At 33.1% G+C, this 19109-nt stretch overlaps 1 protein-coding gene across 2 annotated transcripts in view; it reads right to left on the bottom strand.

Moving 5' to 3' along the window:
* Positions 1 to 15219, bottom strand: part of LOC138712320 (NADP-dependent malic enzyme-like) — a 143005-nt gene extending 127786 nt beyond the window's left edge. For both annotated transcript variants that reach the window (XM_069843952.1, XM_069843951.1), the window contains exons 1-2: positions 15091 to 15219; positions 12345 to 12528 (exon numbers count right to left, since the gene is read on the bottom strand). In XM_069843952.1, coding sequence (XP_069700053.1) covers positions 12345 to 12528; positions 15091 to 15173 — 267 coding nt within the window. In that variant the 5' untranslated portion in view covers positions 15174 to 15219. The remainder of the gene's footprint in view (positions 1 to 12344; positions 12529 to 15090) is intronic.
* Between the last annotated feature and the right edge of the window lie 3890 nt (positions 15220 to 19109).

Raw genomic sequence — 19109 nt, 5'->3', positions numbered from 1 at the left:
AACTACAATTACAATTACGTTACCGTGCATGAACACTGTCTCCATACTTCAAAAGAAATTTTAAATAATGAATTAATATTTCCTATGTAGTTTAAAAGGAAAGTTAAATGAAGAATTATAATTACAATTATTTTATCGTCTGTGAATATTTTATGTATTTTATAAGGAACGTTAAATGAATAATTAAAATAATAATCTTATCGTCTATGAATATTTTCTGTATTTTGTAAGGAACGTTAAATGAATAATTAAAATAATCATCTTATCGTCTGTGAAAATGTTCTGTATTTTATAAGGAACGTTAAATTAATATTTAAAGTAATCATCTTATCGTCTATGAATATTTTTATAAGGAACATTAAATGGATAATTGAAATAATTCTCTTTTCTATGAATATTTTCTGTACAGTATTATATAAGGAACGTTAAATGAATAATTAAAATAATCATCTTATCGTGTATGAATATTTTATGTATTTTATAAGTAACATTATATGAATCATTAAAATAATCATCTTACCGTCTATGAATATTTTCTACACCGTATTATATAAGGAACGTTAAATTAATAATTAAAATAATCATCTTATCGTGTATGAATATTTTCTGTATTTTGTAAGTAACGTTAAATGAATAATTAAAATAATGTCTTATCGTCTATGAATATTTTCTACATCGTATTATATAAGTAACGTTAAATGAATAATTAAAATAATCATCTTACCGTCTATGAATATTTTCTACATCGTATTATATAAGGAACGTTAAATGAATAATTAAAATAATCATCTTACCGTCTATGAATATTTTCTACATCGTATTATATAAGGAACGTTAAATGAATAATTAAAATAAACATATTACAGTCTATGAATATTTTCTACACCGTATTTTATAAGGATCGTTAATTGAATAATTAAATTAATCATCTTATCGTCTATGAATATTTTCTACACTGTATTTTATAAGGAACGTCAAATGAATAATTAAAATAATAATCTTATCGTCTATGAATATTTACTACACCGTATTTTATAAGGAACATTAAATGAATAATTAAAATAATCATATTACCGTCTATGAATATTTTCTACATCATATTTTATAAGGAACATTAAATGAATAATTAAAATAATCATATGAATATTTACTACACCGTATTTTATAAGGAACGTTAAATGAATAATTAAAATAATCATCTTACCGTCTATGAATATTTTCTGCTATATTCCCCCTTGTTGTAATAGTGAAACTTTATCACAATTAAAGCAGGCAGTGGTATAGTTCAGTGGTAGAGCATTCGACTGCAGGTCAATAGGTCTCCTGTTGACTCCACTTTTTTGTGATTGCATTTCACTTTTGTTTTGTACAGTTATAATAAAATAGTTGTTGAAGCACTTTATTTAATTTGTGTACGTTTCTTAACCAAAACCAGTCATTTTTAAAAGTAAGCTGGCATTATTTCAACCGCTTCGTTGATCGATTGCGATTGCTATCATATGACATCTGGTGGAAAACATAGGCCTATAACAATCGTCGCAAACAGTTGAAAGTCAGTGTAAAAAGTAATTTTCGCACGATATCGTATGAGTCAATTTTAACACACTTGCCTAGCATTAAAAGATCAAATTTTAGGAATTTTGCTGTCTAATACAGTAACTTATAAATTACATCAAATTTTCTCTTCTCCAATTATAAGCAGTATGTTGTATTCATTCCACAAAACGAAAACCTGCAGACCTGCGAAGAATTACAACCAGAGTTCAGTCGATTTTATAAATATGTTTCCACTGTGACAAAGCAGTGTTTTATGAGTTCTTTATCGACATGAACCAGGCGTAAAACTATATGGATTTATCTGCAATACACAGGAAATCAGCTGGTGTATGCAGTTACACAACAATTAATTGGGACATGAACTTATGCCTTTCATGAAGGTCACACAATCAATGTCATTTACAGATAAGCAGATCGTGACCTTAATGTTTTAAAAGGAGTTAATGGGGCAAAACGTGACACTTTCACTTATATAAATTTCTATATCAAGCATACAGCTAGATGAACGGCTGAAAAAAAACCACTTGTCATGTTAGGGACGTAAGTTCAAATCCCGGAACGTTTAAGTGGAAATTTTCATTGATAAAGACTGTGTTGAAAGAATCTTCTAGGATACTACAGATGTAATTTAATTTATTTGACCGTTTGTATAATTATAATTATAATATATGATATAATATAATATAATATAATATAATATAATATAATATAATATAATATAATATAATATAATATAATATAATATAATATAATATGATATAATATAATATAATATAATATAATATAATCCGAGGCACGAGAGCTCATGAAAGACCATGACCGACCAACCGGCTGCTGGCCTCACATCCACATGTACTCAGCAGAGGTGGACGATCATTCAACCAGAATGGAGGTATCGTGTGGTTAGCACGATGATCCCTCCAGCCGTTATAGCTGGCTTTCGTAACCGGATTTCGCTACCTTTCGTAGCTCCCCAAGTGCATCACGAGGGTAGGGACCGGTCCCATACACTGGCCGAAATTTCATGAGAAAATTTCTCCCCCCATGAGGACTCGAACAAGCGCGCATTCCGTAACACGAGTCTAGGCAGGATGCCTTAGACCACGACACCACGGCGCGGGACACATATAATATAATGTAATGTAATATAACATAACATGAAGTGCTTTTTGTGGAGTGTGGCGGAAACATGGACATTACGACGAAGTGAAGAGAAACGACTAGAAACATTTGAAATATGGATATGGAGAAGAATTGAGCGTGTGAAATGGATAGACAGGATAATAAACGAAGCTGTGCTAGAAAGAGTGGGTGAAGAAAGAATAATGCTGAAACTATCAGGAAGATAAAAAAAGAAATTGGCTGGATCAGTGGCTAAGAAGAAACTGTCTTCTGAAGGATGCTCCAGAAGAAACGGTGGACGAGAGAAAAGTTCGGGGCAGAAGAAGATATGAGATGATAGACAAAGTTAAGATATACTGTATGTATCGTGTGCGGAGACTAAGAAGAAGGCAGAAAATCGGAAAGATTCTAGAATGCTGGGTTTGCAGTGAAAGATTTGCCCTTGGGCATAAGGCTATGAACAATAATAATAATAATAATAATAATAATAATAATAATAATAATAATAATAATAGTAATAATAGGTAAACAGCTGGATGCTAAAGGTGGCCAGTTATGTTAGATTTGTCCAAAAAACGGTTACCACAATCACGGTTAACCGAAAACATCATTCAGTAAGGAGTGACCAAACCGATCGTTGAAACATTAGTTAACAATTAGTTTAGGGAGACATTAAACGATGAATTATTAAACATGTCTGAAGTTAAAGATGACCTCGAAGATAATGTGCGAGGATTCGCACCCACGACTTTCCGGTTTGAAAGCGGAAAATAGCAAAGTCACTACATGACCAACATTATTGTGCTTTCCCTGCACCTAACACAAGAATGCTGAACAATGTCACAACAACTGTTTCGCCAGTTTCATGACTTGTAGATTTCTTTGCATTTTACACAGCTTTTACAACAGATGAGCCTCGTCTGATATAATATGCTACAATCATCTTTTGACCTTCAATTAATCTGCAATCACTGCAGTATTAATTTATGATGTGTGGGACTTGATTTATCAATCGTGGTGTACGCAACAGCTAATGAGAAATTTTGACGCTGCTTGGAAGGCATAGTAGTGAGTTCGAACTCCGATTAGAAAGTTACACTTTGGTAAAAAAAAAAAAAAATGGGTGTTATTAAATGACTCGTACTTCTATCTACATCAAGAAGCAACTAAAATTATCAATATATTAATATATTTAGTAAATGTTCACCACATTATCTCCGGCCAAATTTTTACAGATCTTTCTTTTTCGAAGTCTTACATTAATACTGGAAATGTCTACCTGCTACAAATGCTGCCAAAAGGATTTACAATACACAGGATGAAGCGTAAGCAACGTCATTAACTTCAAGCGGTTATTCTTTGAGGTATTTCAAACAAAAAATGTAATACAATTTTGATCGGGTTTGCTTCCTTTTCAAGATAAAAATTGTTTTATATGAAACATTTCATAGCGTGCTTTCGAAAAGCCATTGACTGAATTTCAAATTAGCTCAATTTAAGAGAGCATTGCATTATGGTAATAAATAATTGAAAGAATGTTAGTTTTGTCCTTTAAATATGCATAAATTTGATCCGAACAAATGTAATATTGTAAAATTTCTTTGCAGAACAAAAAATTCCATCTGTTCAGATCAAATTTCTGCACATTTTAAGGACAAAACTAAAATTCTTTCAATAATTTATTTGCATTTATCATAATATACTGTTGTTTTAAGTTGACTGAGCATATTGGAAATTAAATCAATGACTTTCTCAAAACACGCTGTAATGTGTTTCATATAAAACAATTTTTATCTCGAAAAAGAAGCAAAAACAAGCAAAAGTGTATTAAACATTTTTGTTTGAAATATCTCAAAGAATAACCCCCTGAAATCAATGACGTTACTTACGGTACACCCTGTAAAATAATAACCCTCACCTTAATAATGTTCAAATGTCAAGCATAAGCGTCTAGCAACAGGGACTTCAAACATCTTGCCTACTAAGATAAAAAAAATGACAGTAATATAGGCCTACTCGTTTATGAAAAAGTGCCATAAATACAAACTAAAATTAGATAATATTGTAAGTTAATAGTGACATCTAGCCAGGAAAAAAGAAAAAGAATAAGGAATCAGAACTGAGCGTTATATCATGAGGTGAAGATACTAAGATACTACTAGTCGTTCTAAACACATTTGCTCCCAAATTCAAGAAGGAATGGGAACTGAATGTAATATCACGATATTGAAAACACTACTAGTCGTTCTAAAAATATTTTTTCTCAAATCCAAAAGGAATTAAAACTGAGCGTGATGCCATGATATGAAGACAGTGTTAGTCGTTATGAAAGCATTTCCTTTCAATTAAAAAAAGACATGAGAACTGAGCGTAACAATATAAGATGAGACATTTCCTCCTATGTTTGCAATTAAGTGTAAATTTTTATACTGTACTCAATGAATATTATTACATTACAATGAACGATCGAGCTCGGACTTGGATATTGTTACCTCAGATTCGCTGCATTCTTCCTTGGATGATTTTTTAAACCATTGCGCCTCTCAGTATTTTTCATTTTAATAAACTATATTGAGGGTCACATAAGAACAATTCCTAAACAGCAAATATTGCCATCTTGTCAGTGTTGCCAACTGTTACCAGATATCACACAATCTTACGTACTAAATGACTTATTTACTTACCGTTCTTTATGTTGGGAGGTTATTCTAAATAATTCAATAATTTGTAACATATTTTCGTAGGCAAACTATACGGGAAAGGAATCAACATGTCAAAGATTTTGTCTGGCAATTCATTGGTTTGACTAAACAATTGACTCACGAGACCTAACCTAAAAATGTATGTTGTTTGACCACATGAAATTATTAGTACTAACTCCGAAAACTTACCTGACTATAGTCTTGAATTATAACCACAACACAACACATAAAATAACTATTATGTATTAATATTAATACTAATATTAATTAATTATTAGTATGTTCAAATTTCACTAGCTTCCAGTAACAGGCTCAGAAATCTATACAATTTTAATTTCATGGAACTCCAGTACCGAAAAATATTGTCGATATTTGTCTCAACTACCAATATACCAGTTACAAAATCACTACCATTTGTAATATTTGTCAGTATCGAAATTCGAAACGAAGTTGGCAAAAGAAAATTCACCCTGAAAACTAGAAAATCACCACAATCCACTAACATATGTAGTAAAGGGGGAAAAATGGTTAGGTTTCACCCTTAGGGTATGAAGCAAGCTGACCCGGACTGTAGATGGGGATGTGTCATGACGATCGTATATTTCAAATCCTAGTGAAACATCACTGCACTCCACTAAGACCGTCCTCAGAGCTTTTCTCGTTGCCGACGGACAGAAGATAATATTTAATTTCATTGTGACAAACATTTTCAAAGGTATTACGTCATCTTCGTTTCATTCGTCAATTTCCTTGCGCAAAAAAGTTTAATATGATAATTTTTAAACTGATTTCATTGAATTGAAGTTTTGTGTTATTCAAAATGAAGAGTCATTTAATTCTTAATAAAATTATTATACCTTTCATGTCCATCATGACCATCTGAATGCTTCGTAGATGCTGACTAAGAACAAAGTCCACCCAAACAGTTTAGAAGAAATCGCTGTACTTTTAAGCAAACACGAGTAGACGGCATGCCAAACAAAAATATCGACAGGATGTCTCTACCTCGTATTATAAAGAATTGGTATCACTGCTATAGTGGGGGATATGGATGTTAGATTACTATAACTGTCAAATTTCTTAAGGATATTCTAAAATTCAAAACCAGTAGCGTAACAATATCACTCTAGCTGACTGTACTTCATCAAACAGGAATGATGACATAGGGCTGGGGACGTGTTCTGAAGGATCTAGAACCCTATATTTTTAGTGGTTCTTTTCACCTGTGGAAATCGGCATTTTTCCCCTTCGTTAAGTGTGCCGCTCTATAGGCCTATAAAAATGTTAGAGTGTGAGAAATGATTAATTTTGTTTCAGATTGGTGAAGTTAGTTCCCACATTGTCTTTATAATTCGGAAAGGCCATTTCATCTTATTTTCTATAATTGGGTCAATATGAAATGTCGACCTGGTTGGCGAGTTGCTGGCCTTCTATGCCCAAGATTGCGGGTTCGATCCCGGGCCAGGTCGATGGCATTTAAGTGTGCTTAAATGTGACAGGCTCATGTCAGTAGATTTACTGGCATGTAAAAGAACTCCTGCGGGACAAAATTCCGGCACATCCGGCGGCGCTGATATAACCTCTGCAGTTGCGAGCGTCGTTAAATAAAACATAACATTTTAACAATATGAAATCGCAGCTTAAGAGCGACATATACATGTAAATCATCATATGAGCCGTTGAGAGCAGAAGTGGTGTAAGTCAAGAATGGGTAATGAGGGTTAAAGTAAACATTCTGTAAAATACAGCGCAATGTAGCAATTAATATTCAATTTATTTAAACTATTAGCAGTCAGTGGATAGCACGAAGGACATATTAATTGCTACTTTGCGCTGTATTTTACAGGATTTTTACTTTAAACCTCACTACCCAATTTTGACTTACACCACTTCTCCTCTGAATGGCTCATATATTTTGAATTTGTTTCTCTTACTATCAATTAATATTTGTGACATTAAAATTTTAAACACGTTACTTCAGTATAATATTTTCATCTTGTTTATTATTTGCCTACCGCAAATTTAGCTCTACTCTGTACTGTGTAACTCAATATATTCTATACAAACTACTGCTTTAGTCTTTCTGTTTTTTTCCTTCTTACTAAAGCTACTAGAAGGAAAACTAAACCAATGCTTTAAATGCAATGCAATTTTAGCTCAATCATACCCATGTCTTTTTTACATTTTACTTCAAAAGATTTGTTGAAAACGTTTTATCCATAGGCTTTGTTCTATCACGCAGAAATAACCTGGCACAAAGAACATGAAATTGGATTCATTTATTGAATCATGGCCTCCTCTTTCTTCCTCAGCAGTCGCGTTACTGATACCAGACCGTATTTTGCTTTCAGAAACAAAAGATAACACGTAAGAAACATTCTGGAAAAGAATGTTCTTATTATTCTTATACGAGCCGAGCGAGTCACGGCGTAGCTCGGTCGGCTGAGGCGCTTGCCAGCCGAGTCAAAGTTGCGCTCGGGCGTGGGTTTGATTCTCGCTGGGGCCGATTGCCTGGTTGGGTTTTTTCCGAGATTTTCCCCAACCGTAAGGCGAATGTCAGGTAATCTATGGTGAATCCTCGGCCTCATCTCGCTATCAGCAATCCCACCGACGCTAAATAACTACAGGGGAACAACTTAGAAAACTCCGTTGGTCTGCGCATGCGTCAATGTTAAAGAGTGACATAATATAGGCCTACTATTCAGCTCCTCTTTCCTAATTGTCAGCCAATAACGGGGGAAGGCATTACTTACATAGGCTTTCAATGAAGCAGAATATTTTCGTATTTTTAAACTTAATAACTCAAAAAGTAGTAGTCAGATTCTAATAAGGAAAAAATTATGTTTAGTATTGTTAGCAGATTATTAAGATGTTTGGGTCACCGCAATATAACAAATGTAAGACTTCTTAATTGAGGTTTGTTTTATACTACTGTAGTGTGGGAAAATATGCTTTTGAAGTAGAAAAGCGATCAGCGATAAACTTTCTTTCTTGAAGAGATGAGTGATTAGTTAAAGTGTATGAAATCGTCTAAATAGATTCTACAGGGCCTCCCAGAAAGTAAGTTTTCCTGCGGTCGTTTACAGAAAGTAAACACGATTTCATGGAAAGACTTATTGGAACAGATACAGATATTGTCTGGACTGAAATTGGGAGAGGCAGAAAAAGGCAGGAGTTGCTTGGTCCAGAGATCAGAACAATGAAAAAGTGTTCCACATCTCAAAATAATCTTTTCTTTTCCAAATTATTTTAATATTTGTCTTTTCCCAAGTTTCGTCGATTATATAGACTAAATCTATACTGTTTGTGTGAAATAACTGCATCATTTGTAGTACCGGCACATAAGAACTCTTGACGTAGGCCTATTGCCCATATTCATCATTCACATGAGTGATGCTTTATTGGTGACATTTAATGAGGTTCCAGCCAGTCTTCGGTCTGTTGATTGAAATACATACTCACATAGGCATACATACATACACATACATACATTCATACATACATACATTCATACATACATACATTCATACATACATACATTCATACATACATACATACACACATACATTCATTCATACATACATACATACATACACACATACATACATTCATTCATACATACATACATACATACACACAGACATACATACATTCATTCATTCATACATACATAAATACATACATACACACATACATACATTCATTCATACATTCATACATACATACATACATACATACATACATACATACATACATACATACATACATACATACATACACACATACATACATACATACATACATAGTCTTAGGAAAAAGTTTTGTCCCACTGATACTTTATAAGTCCCAGAAAGGAGGCAGGGCGCATGATCAGACATACAACGAAACAAAACTAATTTTATTACTTCAACTAGTAGTTCTCTTGTGAACCAGGTCAATCGTTCTCTCGTCATGCGCACTGTCTCCTTTCTGGCACTTATAAAGTATCTATATGCGACAAAACTTTTTTTCTAAGACTGCACATACCTACGTATATACATATATACATAAATAAATACGCACATACATACGTACATAATACACGAAATCTGTGTTATTTAGACCTTCATACTAGCAGTGCTAGTAGTAGTATAGCAAAAGAAGTATTTCTCTCCCCTGTGGCTATAGCTCCTCTCTCGTTCCCTTACAACCGCACTCTAATATCGTACGAGTCTCTAATCAATGGTCATTGTCACGGAAGGCCTTGCTTGTTGGCCGGCTTTGCTAAGCACGTGATTTACTGGCTGCAAATACAGTAAGACGAAGGCAGCTATGAAAATCTTTAAAAATTTGTGAACAATAAAATTAGTAATTTTACCTTGAACTGAAGCAAACGTGAGGAGACATGCGAAAGTTTCTTATATATCAGTCATCTATAGGATATTTGGAACAAATTTAGAATTAATCAGCATGTTACCATGCATTGACCTAACCTAACCTGACCTAACTAACACACGTTTAAGGTAATGAACGCAAATAGCGCTTCGATTTTACATAAAATCTGTGATTTACTTTTGTCGCTAAGAAAGAAAGCGGCGATCTTAAATGAATGTTTTCATTTATTACCGCAACAAAAGGTAGGGATTTTCTAAACAGTTTCGTTTAAGAAATGAAAGTATCTTCTGAAGACCGTCTAATAGTATGTCAAATTTTATAATGCTACTGTAATTTATTGCACTAGGTCTAGTCAATGTTTAGGCAACTCACTTCATTCCTTTCCTAGTTTTGACAACAGTGATGTATTAAATATTACAGCACGACAAATCTTTTCATTACATTAACTTTGTCACAATCTACATAAAGATTAATTTGTTGGTCCTACAGAATTATCCGTTATGGTTATCATTGATTATTATATTAACGGAGAGAAATTCTCTCCGGCACTGGGGAACGAAGGACTCGGGTTCTATCCCCGGCGCCGTAGCGAATTTTTCTCCATGTCACAAGTTACGTCGTCATAATAGAAGTCATGACGTTTTAATTGGCATGATAATATTTTGTGGTACTGGTATAATAATGTGGCATATTATGCACGATTTTCGCGGACGACAAAGACTGTTTATAATGCTTGAAGTACAAAAAAGTATGCACACTTCATGGCCTGCTTTATTTGTATTACATGACTTGTCATTATAGGAATAGAATGTTATTACTATTAATGTTAAAAATCGACTCATGACCTACTGTAACTTACAAGAGATTCTGTTCTCTTTGGACATCGCTGGATATTATGCTTTTAATGTACGAAAGTAGAGTAAACTTCTTTTAGAAAATGCCTTTTTTTTGTTATGGTACGGTAATAAATAATTATGAATGCGACATGTGTGGCGTGGACTTCTTTGCATTCGTGTAATTTTGAGCACTTAGCTGTAGCTCGTATTGAGAACATTTTTCCACTAAAGAAGAAAAAAAAAAGACTTTTTACGCAAATTACATACTATTATATTGTATAATTTTTATATAATTTTAGAACTAATGATATATATCCGAGTTCACTGCGTGGAGTAGTGGTCTGCATGTCGGACTGAGAAACTGTAGCCCCAGATTCGAATCCTGGTTGTCATAAGTTATCTGGTTGAGATTTTTTCCAGGGTTTTCCCTCAACCCAATAAGAGAAACATTTTTAATATTAATAGTAATAACCCAATAACAGAAAAACTTTTAACATCAATAGTAATAACATTCTGTTACTATAGTGAATAATGTTAATAAATTATTCTTAAGCTACAATGAAATATTGCCTTACATACATCGAATAATTTGTCCAGTTGTACATGTTCTGGCATTTATAATTTTGTGATTTAGAATTTTAACACTTCAGAAATATTAAAATTTAAGGGAGAAAATAGTTGAAATTTTAGTAATTTTCCAAGAAAAAACTCATTTTTGCTTTTTTTAAATAACCAGTGACTTTTCATTCATATGTTGGCCAAATTTTATCAACATAATTGTCCTCAAAATTCATGCTTTGGTATAAATATAAACAAGTTTTCCTGACAGAAAATCGACATTTTGAAGTCAATTTATACACTTTTATTTTTGCTGTGTTTACTCACATAGAAATGCTATAGGTTCCAACAAATTCATGTTAAAAAGTTGAAGTTTTTGCTGCATGTTCTGAAAAGTATGGTTAACAAAACTGGACCTTTGTTTGAATAAAGTAATTATTTTCAAAATTAAAAAATAAAATATGCTATCCAGACTCTAGAAAAATTAAAATTTTCAAACTGACATGATTTTTTTTTCAGGTCACTCATACGTTCAAAATTGAAATTATTTCATTACTGATAAATTCCATGCAGTCAAACATGCTATACATTTTTTCAGGTCTGTAACTTACATTTTGTGGGTGTAGATATAGTATATTGAAAAAAATTCAGTTTTTTTATATTAATAACTCAAAAACTATTAAATGGATACTAATGATATTTGGGGACATTAATACCAATTTCATCCCTTAAACACGCTGCATATTATTGGTAAAAAAACAGTGTAAGCCAAAAATGTTTGTTTTACATTAAAAACAGTTATGACTATTATAATTTAATGATGAAGATGCACTGCTCAAAAAAGATATGTAATTTAACAATTTAAAACACATATATAGCATAATTACAGAAGTATTAAAAGTGTTTTAAAATTATTTATAAGAAAACACTGTTGAAGCAGGGCTAGATTCATACATGTCTTTCGTAAACATGTCCAACATTAAAAAGATACGTATTGTCATGCTCAGTTTTCAGCTGTACCAAAAATATGAAATTCAATTGGTTTGTCTTTTTATTATTTGACATGTGCAGACTATCTTTTTAGAGAAATGCACTATAAAAATTAAATCCATGCGTGTAGAGTTGAACCTGGCCGACAATCAAAGACAGCTGAGAACAGAGCAACGCCGAACTATTTATGTCCGTTGGGACTCACCTTGTTGAGGCGGGGATCCCGCAGATGGTCGAGGCCCCTCACGGTGGAGGGACACACATTGTCCCCCGTACCTTCGTAAAACGTCCATTGGCCGAGACGGTCCCTCTGAAGATCAGACATGTCTACAGTCTTCTGTGGTTCTTCACACACAGGCTCAGACTTTCCGCCATAGCCGCTACCGATCCTGTATAAGCAATATCGGGGTCTGTAGTACGCATGCGCGATCTCCGCGCACAAGCACAGATGATCATTACACAACCTTCCCCTCCTCACCAGCCATGCTGACAACAATGCATGTCATCGCGGCCCTCTCCAACTGTTACCAGGCTCAGTTGTGTCCGATTGGGAAATTTACATACAATTACGCGACATTTAAGATTGTTTTTCCCTCGACAAAAACCCCAACATATCTTGTATACATGGTTATGCTGATCTACCGTATTCACTCGATTTTTAAATGAAAAGATCGTAATTATTATCATGTCTTTTGACAATATTACCACAATACTTATTTACAATTTTAAAATTTAATTTTGCAATATATTTGCGTTTGTTTTTAAAATGTAAATTAATATAATTCCTTCCAAACTGCTAATCCTATCGTCTTTTTCGAATGTATTTCATTCTCTTTTTTTCGGATTACTTTTGTTTGCCTATTACTTTTCTTTGGTTCTTGCTTTTCTCGTGCTTTTACTTTCCCTTTATTTTTAGATTTGGAAATCATAAGTTTTTAATTTTGTGAATATAATAATTTCAGCAAGATAATGATAGACTCTACAATAAATAAATTTGTCAAGAATGAACTTTGTTTTCTTGTGTGATAATCTATGAAGATGTATAGACTTAGGGTCAATAATTTGATTTTCGTAGCTTCGTGCTGTAAGTTTACTGAAGTAGATTCACTTACATTTTCAACAAAAAGGAGAATCATAAATTGTCCAATATAAGAGAAGAGATGTATCACAAGTATGCATGTTATTAAAATCATAACAAAACTTAAAACGTAAAGATTAATTTCTGATCCTATAAAATGTATCTGTTATGGTAACAATGATTATTAGAGGAGAACCGGTGCTGTGTATTGAACTTCGGCGTAGCTCAATGGTTAGAGCGCTTGGTACGTAGAACCAAAGGCCCGGGTTTGATCCCCGGCGTCGTAGCGAATTTTTCTCCTCTAATAATCAAAACTATGTTTTCAATATCTATACAGTAGGTACCGATACTTCAATTTATGGTGAAACTTTGATAACCTCCCACACAAACGTACTTATGTAATTGAAAATAACCTAAAAATAATTGTAACACACCATTCTAGAGACAATATGTGAACAATGGAAAATTACATACTTAACAGGTAACAGTTCCGTATAAAACACAACACTCCTGCAATTAGCAAAGCAACATCTTTAGCAAGACTTGGGTCATCACGACCTCCACTTCTTTGAGCGGAGCGCTATATTCGGCCAGTTATGGCCCACTGTTATAAATAAAAGCAATTAACAGTCTCAATCATAACAACCTTATAAAATAGCAGATAAAGTGATGAAACTATGAAGTAATTAAATACTTGATAAAAATACGATGATCATTTGGTCAGGAAACAATCATTTTTCGTGCAATTTGTTTAACATGTTTCTTAATAGCGATTGTATTTAAATAATTATAATACGATCATTTTCGTCCAGGGAGCATACATTTTTTGCAAGGATAATTCCTTTAAAATGCGTTTAATTGTTTTTATTTCCAAATAATTAAAATACGATCATTTGATCCAGGGAGCATCCTTTTTTGGTGCAAAAATAATTCGTTTAACATGTTTCTTATTTACTCTTGAATAAGTCATTTTTTAATAAATTACTCCAAATGTTCAAACCAAAGTAAATATAGCGTGGATAGTATGCGAAGATAATTTTTTGTGTTTACCTCATTGTGTATCATTGTTTACATAAATAAAAACGATTAAAAATACGCGTAAATTTGAATATATTTTTGCCCAAGGAGAATTTCTGTCTTTTATTCAACACATCAAGAGACAGATAGCCTCTCGAAGTTGTCTACATTATATTCCACTGTTCGTTTTCTCTCAAATTTCACCAACATTAAAATTAAATTAAATATTCGGTATATTTTAGAGAAAGAAGAACTTTTTTATTTAATACACAAAGGAACCTTAATTAAGAACAAATTAACATTATTTATTCATTTTTTCGTTCGCCATGTGAGTAAAATAATGTTACAAGTTATTTCATAATATATTCGTAATAGTGCATAAAAGTAGACATTATGTGGTCGAGTTTATGACGCCGTCGCCATTATCTCAAACCAGACGTCAGTTCCGTGTGTAGTGTGTGAAATATGTAATATTTGTCGCGTGTCTATAAATAATACGTGCCACGTATCTATTTGTAAACTTGTTTCATTTCTCAGATTCCTTTGATAAATAAATAACGAAACACAAATTAGACGTCAGTCCCGTATATGTTGTGGGGTAGAGCTATATCGAAATTTCAATGAATTTTAAAGCGTCGTTGACATGCCTTGTACGGTGTTTAGCCTTGCGATTTATCTTTACCCGTTCACAGTTTCCTCAACGTGAAGTCGATTGAGTAAAATCTTAAAATCTTCCCGAAAAACTCTTTAAAATAAACTTCATAGCGCAAATCTTAGCCAGACAACTCGAAAGTTGCATGTTTTCAGAAACGAAATAAAATCAAAAGTAATGTTAGTAATTTAATGCAAATCTTACCCGCTCTGGCAGATAACATCCATCTGTATATGCCGCGGCATCTTTAGATCTGAAATTGCCGAGTAGAATCTACAGTCACACATGTGTTCCACGGACAACCGTACACTTCTGTGGTTTTAGAATAACAACTACTTACCAAAACAAAAGTTGCCAGTTTTATGTGTTTCGTAAAGCACGGTTGACCACGTGATCAATTATCCAAGTTCAAAAGCCAGGAGACGCTGCGTCACAATCTGGTATCCTTCAGTCACGTCACAGTTCAATATTTTTGTATATAATTGTCTCAGATAGCGTATTGAATAGGAGTAAATTTTTTCGAATGGCTTAGAAAAAATCGCTGTATGAACTGAGAACCAGCAAAACATACTGCGTGCCCGAAATTATTTTTTTCGGTAGTCTAACAATGACGCTTAAAATGTTCATCGCCGTGAAACTGTAGAAATCAATTTTTGCAGAGTCATACTACTCGATCTTATAGTTGCTATATTGGAAAAGTAAAAATATGGTGACTCATAGAGCATTTAAAATTCTAGAAAAAAGTTGCTCCATACTATAAAGACGTTTTCAGGAATTGTGATGTACTTTGTTTAGAAATCGATAGTAAAAGTAATGCTGGTATAGTGGTAATGCTAAAAATTAATCTTTATTTTAACTGAATTTTCGAGAACGTTTGTTTTACAATATTGGATAAATGTTTTACAGGAACTGAACAGATCATGTAACTTTGACTCTATGTTCGTCAGTCTATGTTTATAACTCTAGAACACATAAAACTGGAACTTATCATTTTTTTAACTTGCGGACTTCGGTCAATAAATTGCAATATATTCATACAAGATCAGAAGCGCTGAAGAGTTAAGATAACACCCCGCATAATAACAGCAATTTCTTGACCTATGAAAGGTTTTTCTTTCCCAACCAGATCAAAATGTTGTACACTGATACATAACAAAAATAAATATTTTATTCTGGAGTGTAATCATAATCAGGGAAGGCAAACATAACAGCAGAAACTGTACCGTTTTTGTGACTGAAAATTGAAAGTGCATAAACAAAATGAATCATGGATGATGGTGATGATGATGATGGTGGTGGTGGTGGTGGTGGTGATGATGATGATGATGATGATGATGATGATGATGAGAAGGAAGAGGGACTACACATCACTTAACTTCTACCATGGAACGTATTGCAGTTGAACTTCGTTTGTTACATTTCATATTTCATTTGGATTTATGCTGCATTTTTTATTATTTATTAGGCCTACATCATTCTGTACTCACGTCATGGCGGATTGGATGTAGTCCAGTTCTTAATTCAGTCCTCATTGTACAATGATTACAAATTAACAACGAATAAGTATATAACAGTAAGCTTATCCGTTTAACATTTTTTAGATTAACATGTAGTAGCTCTACTATTACTTCTTCGTTTACTAATTTAATAGGCCTACCATTAATTTTTCTAACGAATTTATACAATTCCCCATCATACATAATAAAAAATAGTAAACCTTCATATTTGAAACCATTAACTTTAACTACTTCTCTTCTACTGTACATTAAATCCATTTAAACATTATTTTGTCATCTGATACAATTCATTTCGGTATTTTATTTATTTATTTTTATTGCTAGTAAGTATGAAATGAATACAAATTAATAAATACAATGAAAGATAAACTAGCCCACTCCTGAATGGGTAACACTCGTGCTCAGGAGGGGATTCCAATAGAGACAAAAATGAAATTAAAATTGAGATTTAATATAGATTATATAATGTTTAATATGTTTAAAACTAAACTATAAATCCAATACAAATTTTCATATTTTTTATCAATTTGGAGAGGATTCGTGGTTGAAATATTATTGGAATAAAATTTGTTTAATAATCTGGGACCTTGACTCATGCTATGATAAAAAGCTGCATTGGTTTTACATTTTGGTTCTGACAAACGCAGAGAATTCATATTTTTAGTTCTATATTTACGTATACATATTTCAAAATTATTAAAATTTCTATGAAAATATTTTAATAAAATAAAATAATACATTTGTTTAATGTTGAAAACTTTGAAGTGTTTAAACAACAATTCAGTTGGGTAATCTTTCTGCTTTTTTAAACACAGTTTTAATACTATTTTCTGTAGTAAAATTAGCGGATAAAGGTTGGATTTATAAGTTCCACCCCAACCTATAATACCATACATAAATTTAGATTGAAATAATGCTAAATACATTTTAATTATATACGTTCCATAACTTCACATCAGGTCCGAATATTCAACACCTATAACCCCATTTCAGTCAGAGCTTTAACCTTCTCTTCCCATCTAATTTTAACTCTAAAATGGAATTTTCCTAATTTATTCAGAATGCTAGCATTTAGGGGATCATTAATTTTTTATAAGCCTCTATAGCGTTTATGTTCAAACATTTTTATCCAGCCAACCATTTCTCAGATCATTAGTTTCCGCACAATTGAAAGCTATAAGCATTGCTTCTTCCGCTAGTACGGGTAATGGACATTTATCTTTCTCTACGTTCCTTCTCTTATTCTTGAGCCTCCAGATACCTCTAATCTCCACCATGCCATCTCTGTTCTCTTCTCTTGAAACGTCTACGAAATTATAATGTACATTGCGCCCATTTTATTTCCTTACTGCTAAGTGGCACAACTACAGCTTCGTTATGAGTTTCCTCATGTTCCTCGGGTTCGATCCTCGGCGCTGATTGGATTGATCCCAGTGATGGGCAAGTCGAAGCATGACAGTTTATCCTATGGTTTCCCTGTTTCATTCATTCATTCATTTTATTCCATAGGTCTTACATGAGCAATGAAGCTTTAAGATGTGGAACAAGACAAAATTTTACAATATTACAATTACAATTTTTACAAATTTTTACAATATTTTACAATTTTTACAATTTTACAATTTAGTAATTTTCTACAATTTTTACAATTTTCTGCAATTTTTTACAATATTTTGGCGAGATGTAGTATAAACTTAATTCCTTCAACACTCTCTTATCCTATCCTCTCTTCATTTCATATTACAAGAAACATGGTTTCATGGAAAGCTGTAAGAGTTTCGGTGATGCCCAACTGAGTACACCAGCCAGACTATTGAATCTCTGTTATACACTTACGATCGTGCCCTGATGCCTGAATGAGATATCCAGTGGGAAAGATTATCTGACATTTTGGAGTGTTTGAGTTATTAGATGATGAACGCCTTACGCCGAAACTTGCTAGATTCTGAAAAATGGTTTATAGTAACAGTAGAAGGCTGTGCGTGTGACGTCCCGCCGATATTCGGGGATGGTACAGGATCCTAATATACTATATGGCTGCAGTAGCACGGATTCTGGCTCCCGGGCGACAGGTAGAGCATCGGCCGGTAAAATGCTGCCTACAACGGCGGGAGTAGAAGTGGATTATGAAACCTGCCTTACAGTAGATGTTGAAAGTGTTGTCCTTCCGCTCATATACAAGCTTGATATAGTGAGAATATGTTATCACACGCTCGTATAATCTCATAAATTGAAATTCTTCTTATTTCATGCTCAATATAAATTAGCCTGGAATTCCTCTAATGTGTGCGAATTCGTGCGAAACACTTCGTTTTCCTCCCTTATAACTGTTCGTGTTTTTTTGTTGTTGTAAAAGTCACTTCAAAACAGTTATGCTCGTTCTGCTCTAAGAGAGTTTATTGAAACAGCCGAATGAAGTGTCCCTTCAAGAAGTGCTATAAAAAACTATATTGAGGTTCACTTAATATCAGTTCGTCTTTTTAGTGTGTTATCAACACTGTTACCAGCTATCACTGAAGAAGATAAAATCACAATGCTATGTAGAAATATAATAATATAGGGCTAATAGTAATAATAATATCCATAATACACGATCTCAATAGATAATTTGTCTTGTCGAAATACCCTTCAAAGTAATATTTTTAACCTTCATATTCTAAAGTGGCATCAAAAACTTTTGTGCGAGATCGTGCGTATTTGCTTGGT

The sequence above is a fragment of the Periplaneta americana genome, chromosome 13 (assembly GCF_040183065.1).
Source record: "Periplaneta americana isolate PAMFEO1 chromosome 13, P.americana_PAMFEO1_priV1, whole genome shotgun sequence".
NCBI classification, from domain to species: domain Eukaryota; kingdom Metazoa; phylum Arthropoda; class Insecta; order Blattodea; family Blattidae; genus Periplaneta; species Periplaneta americana.
The sequence above is the reverse complement of the archived record's forward strand: the minus strand, read 5'-3'. Positions and strand labels throughout refer to the sequence as shown.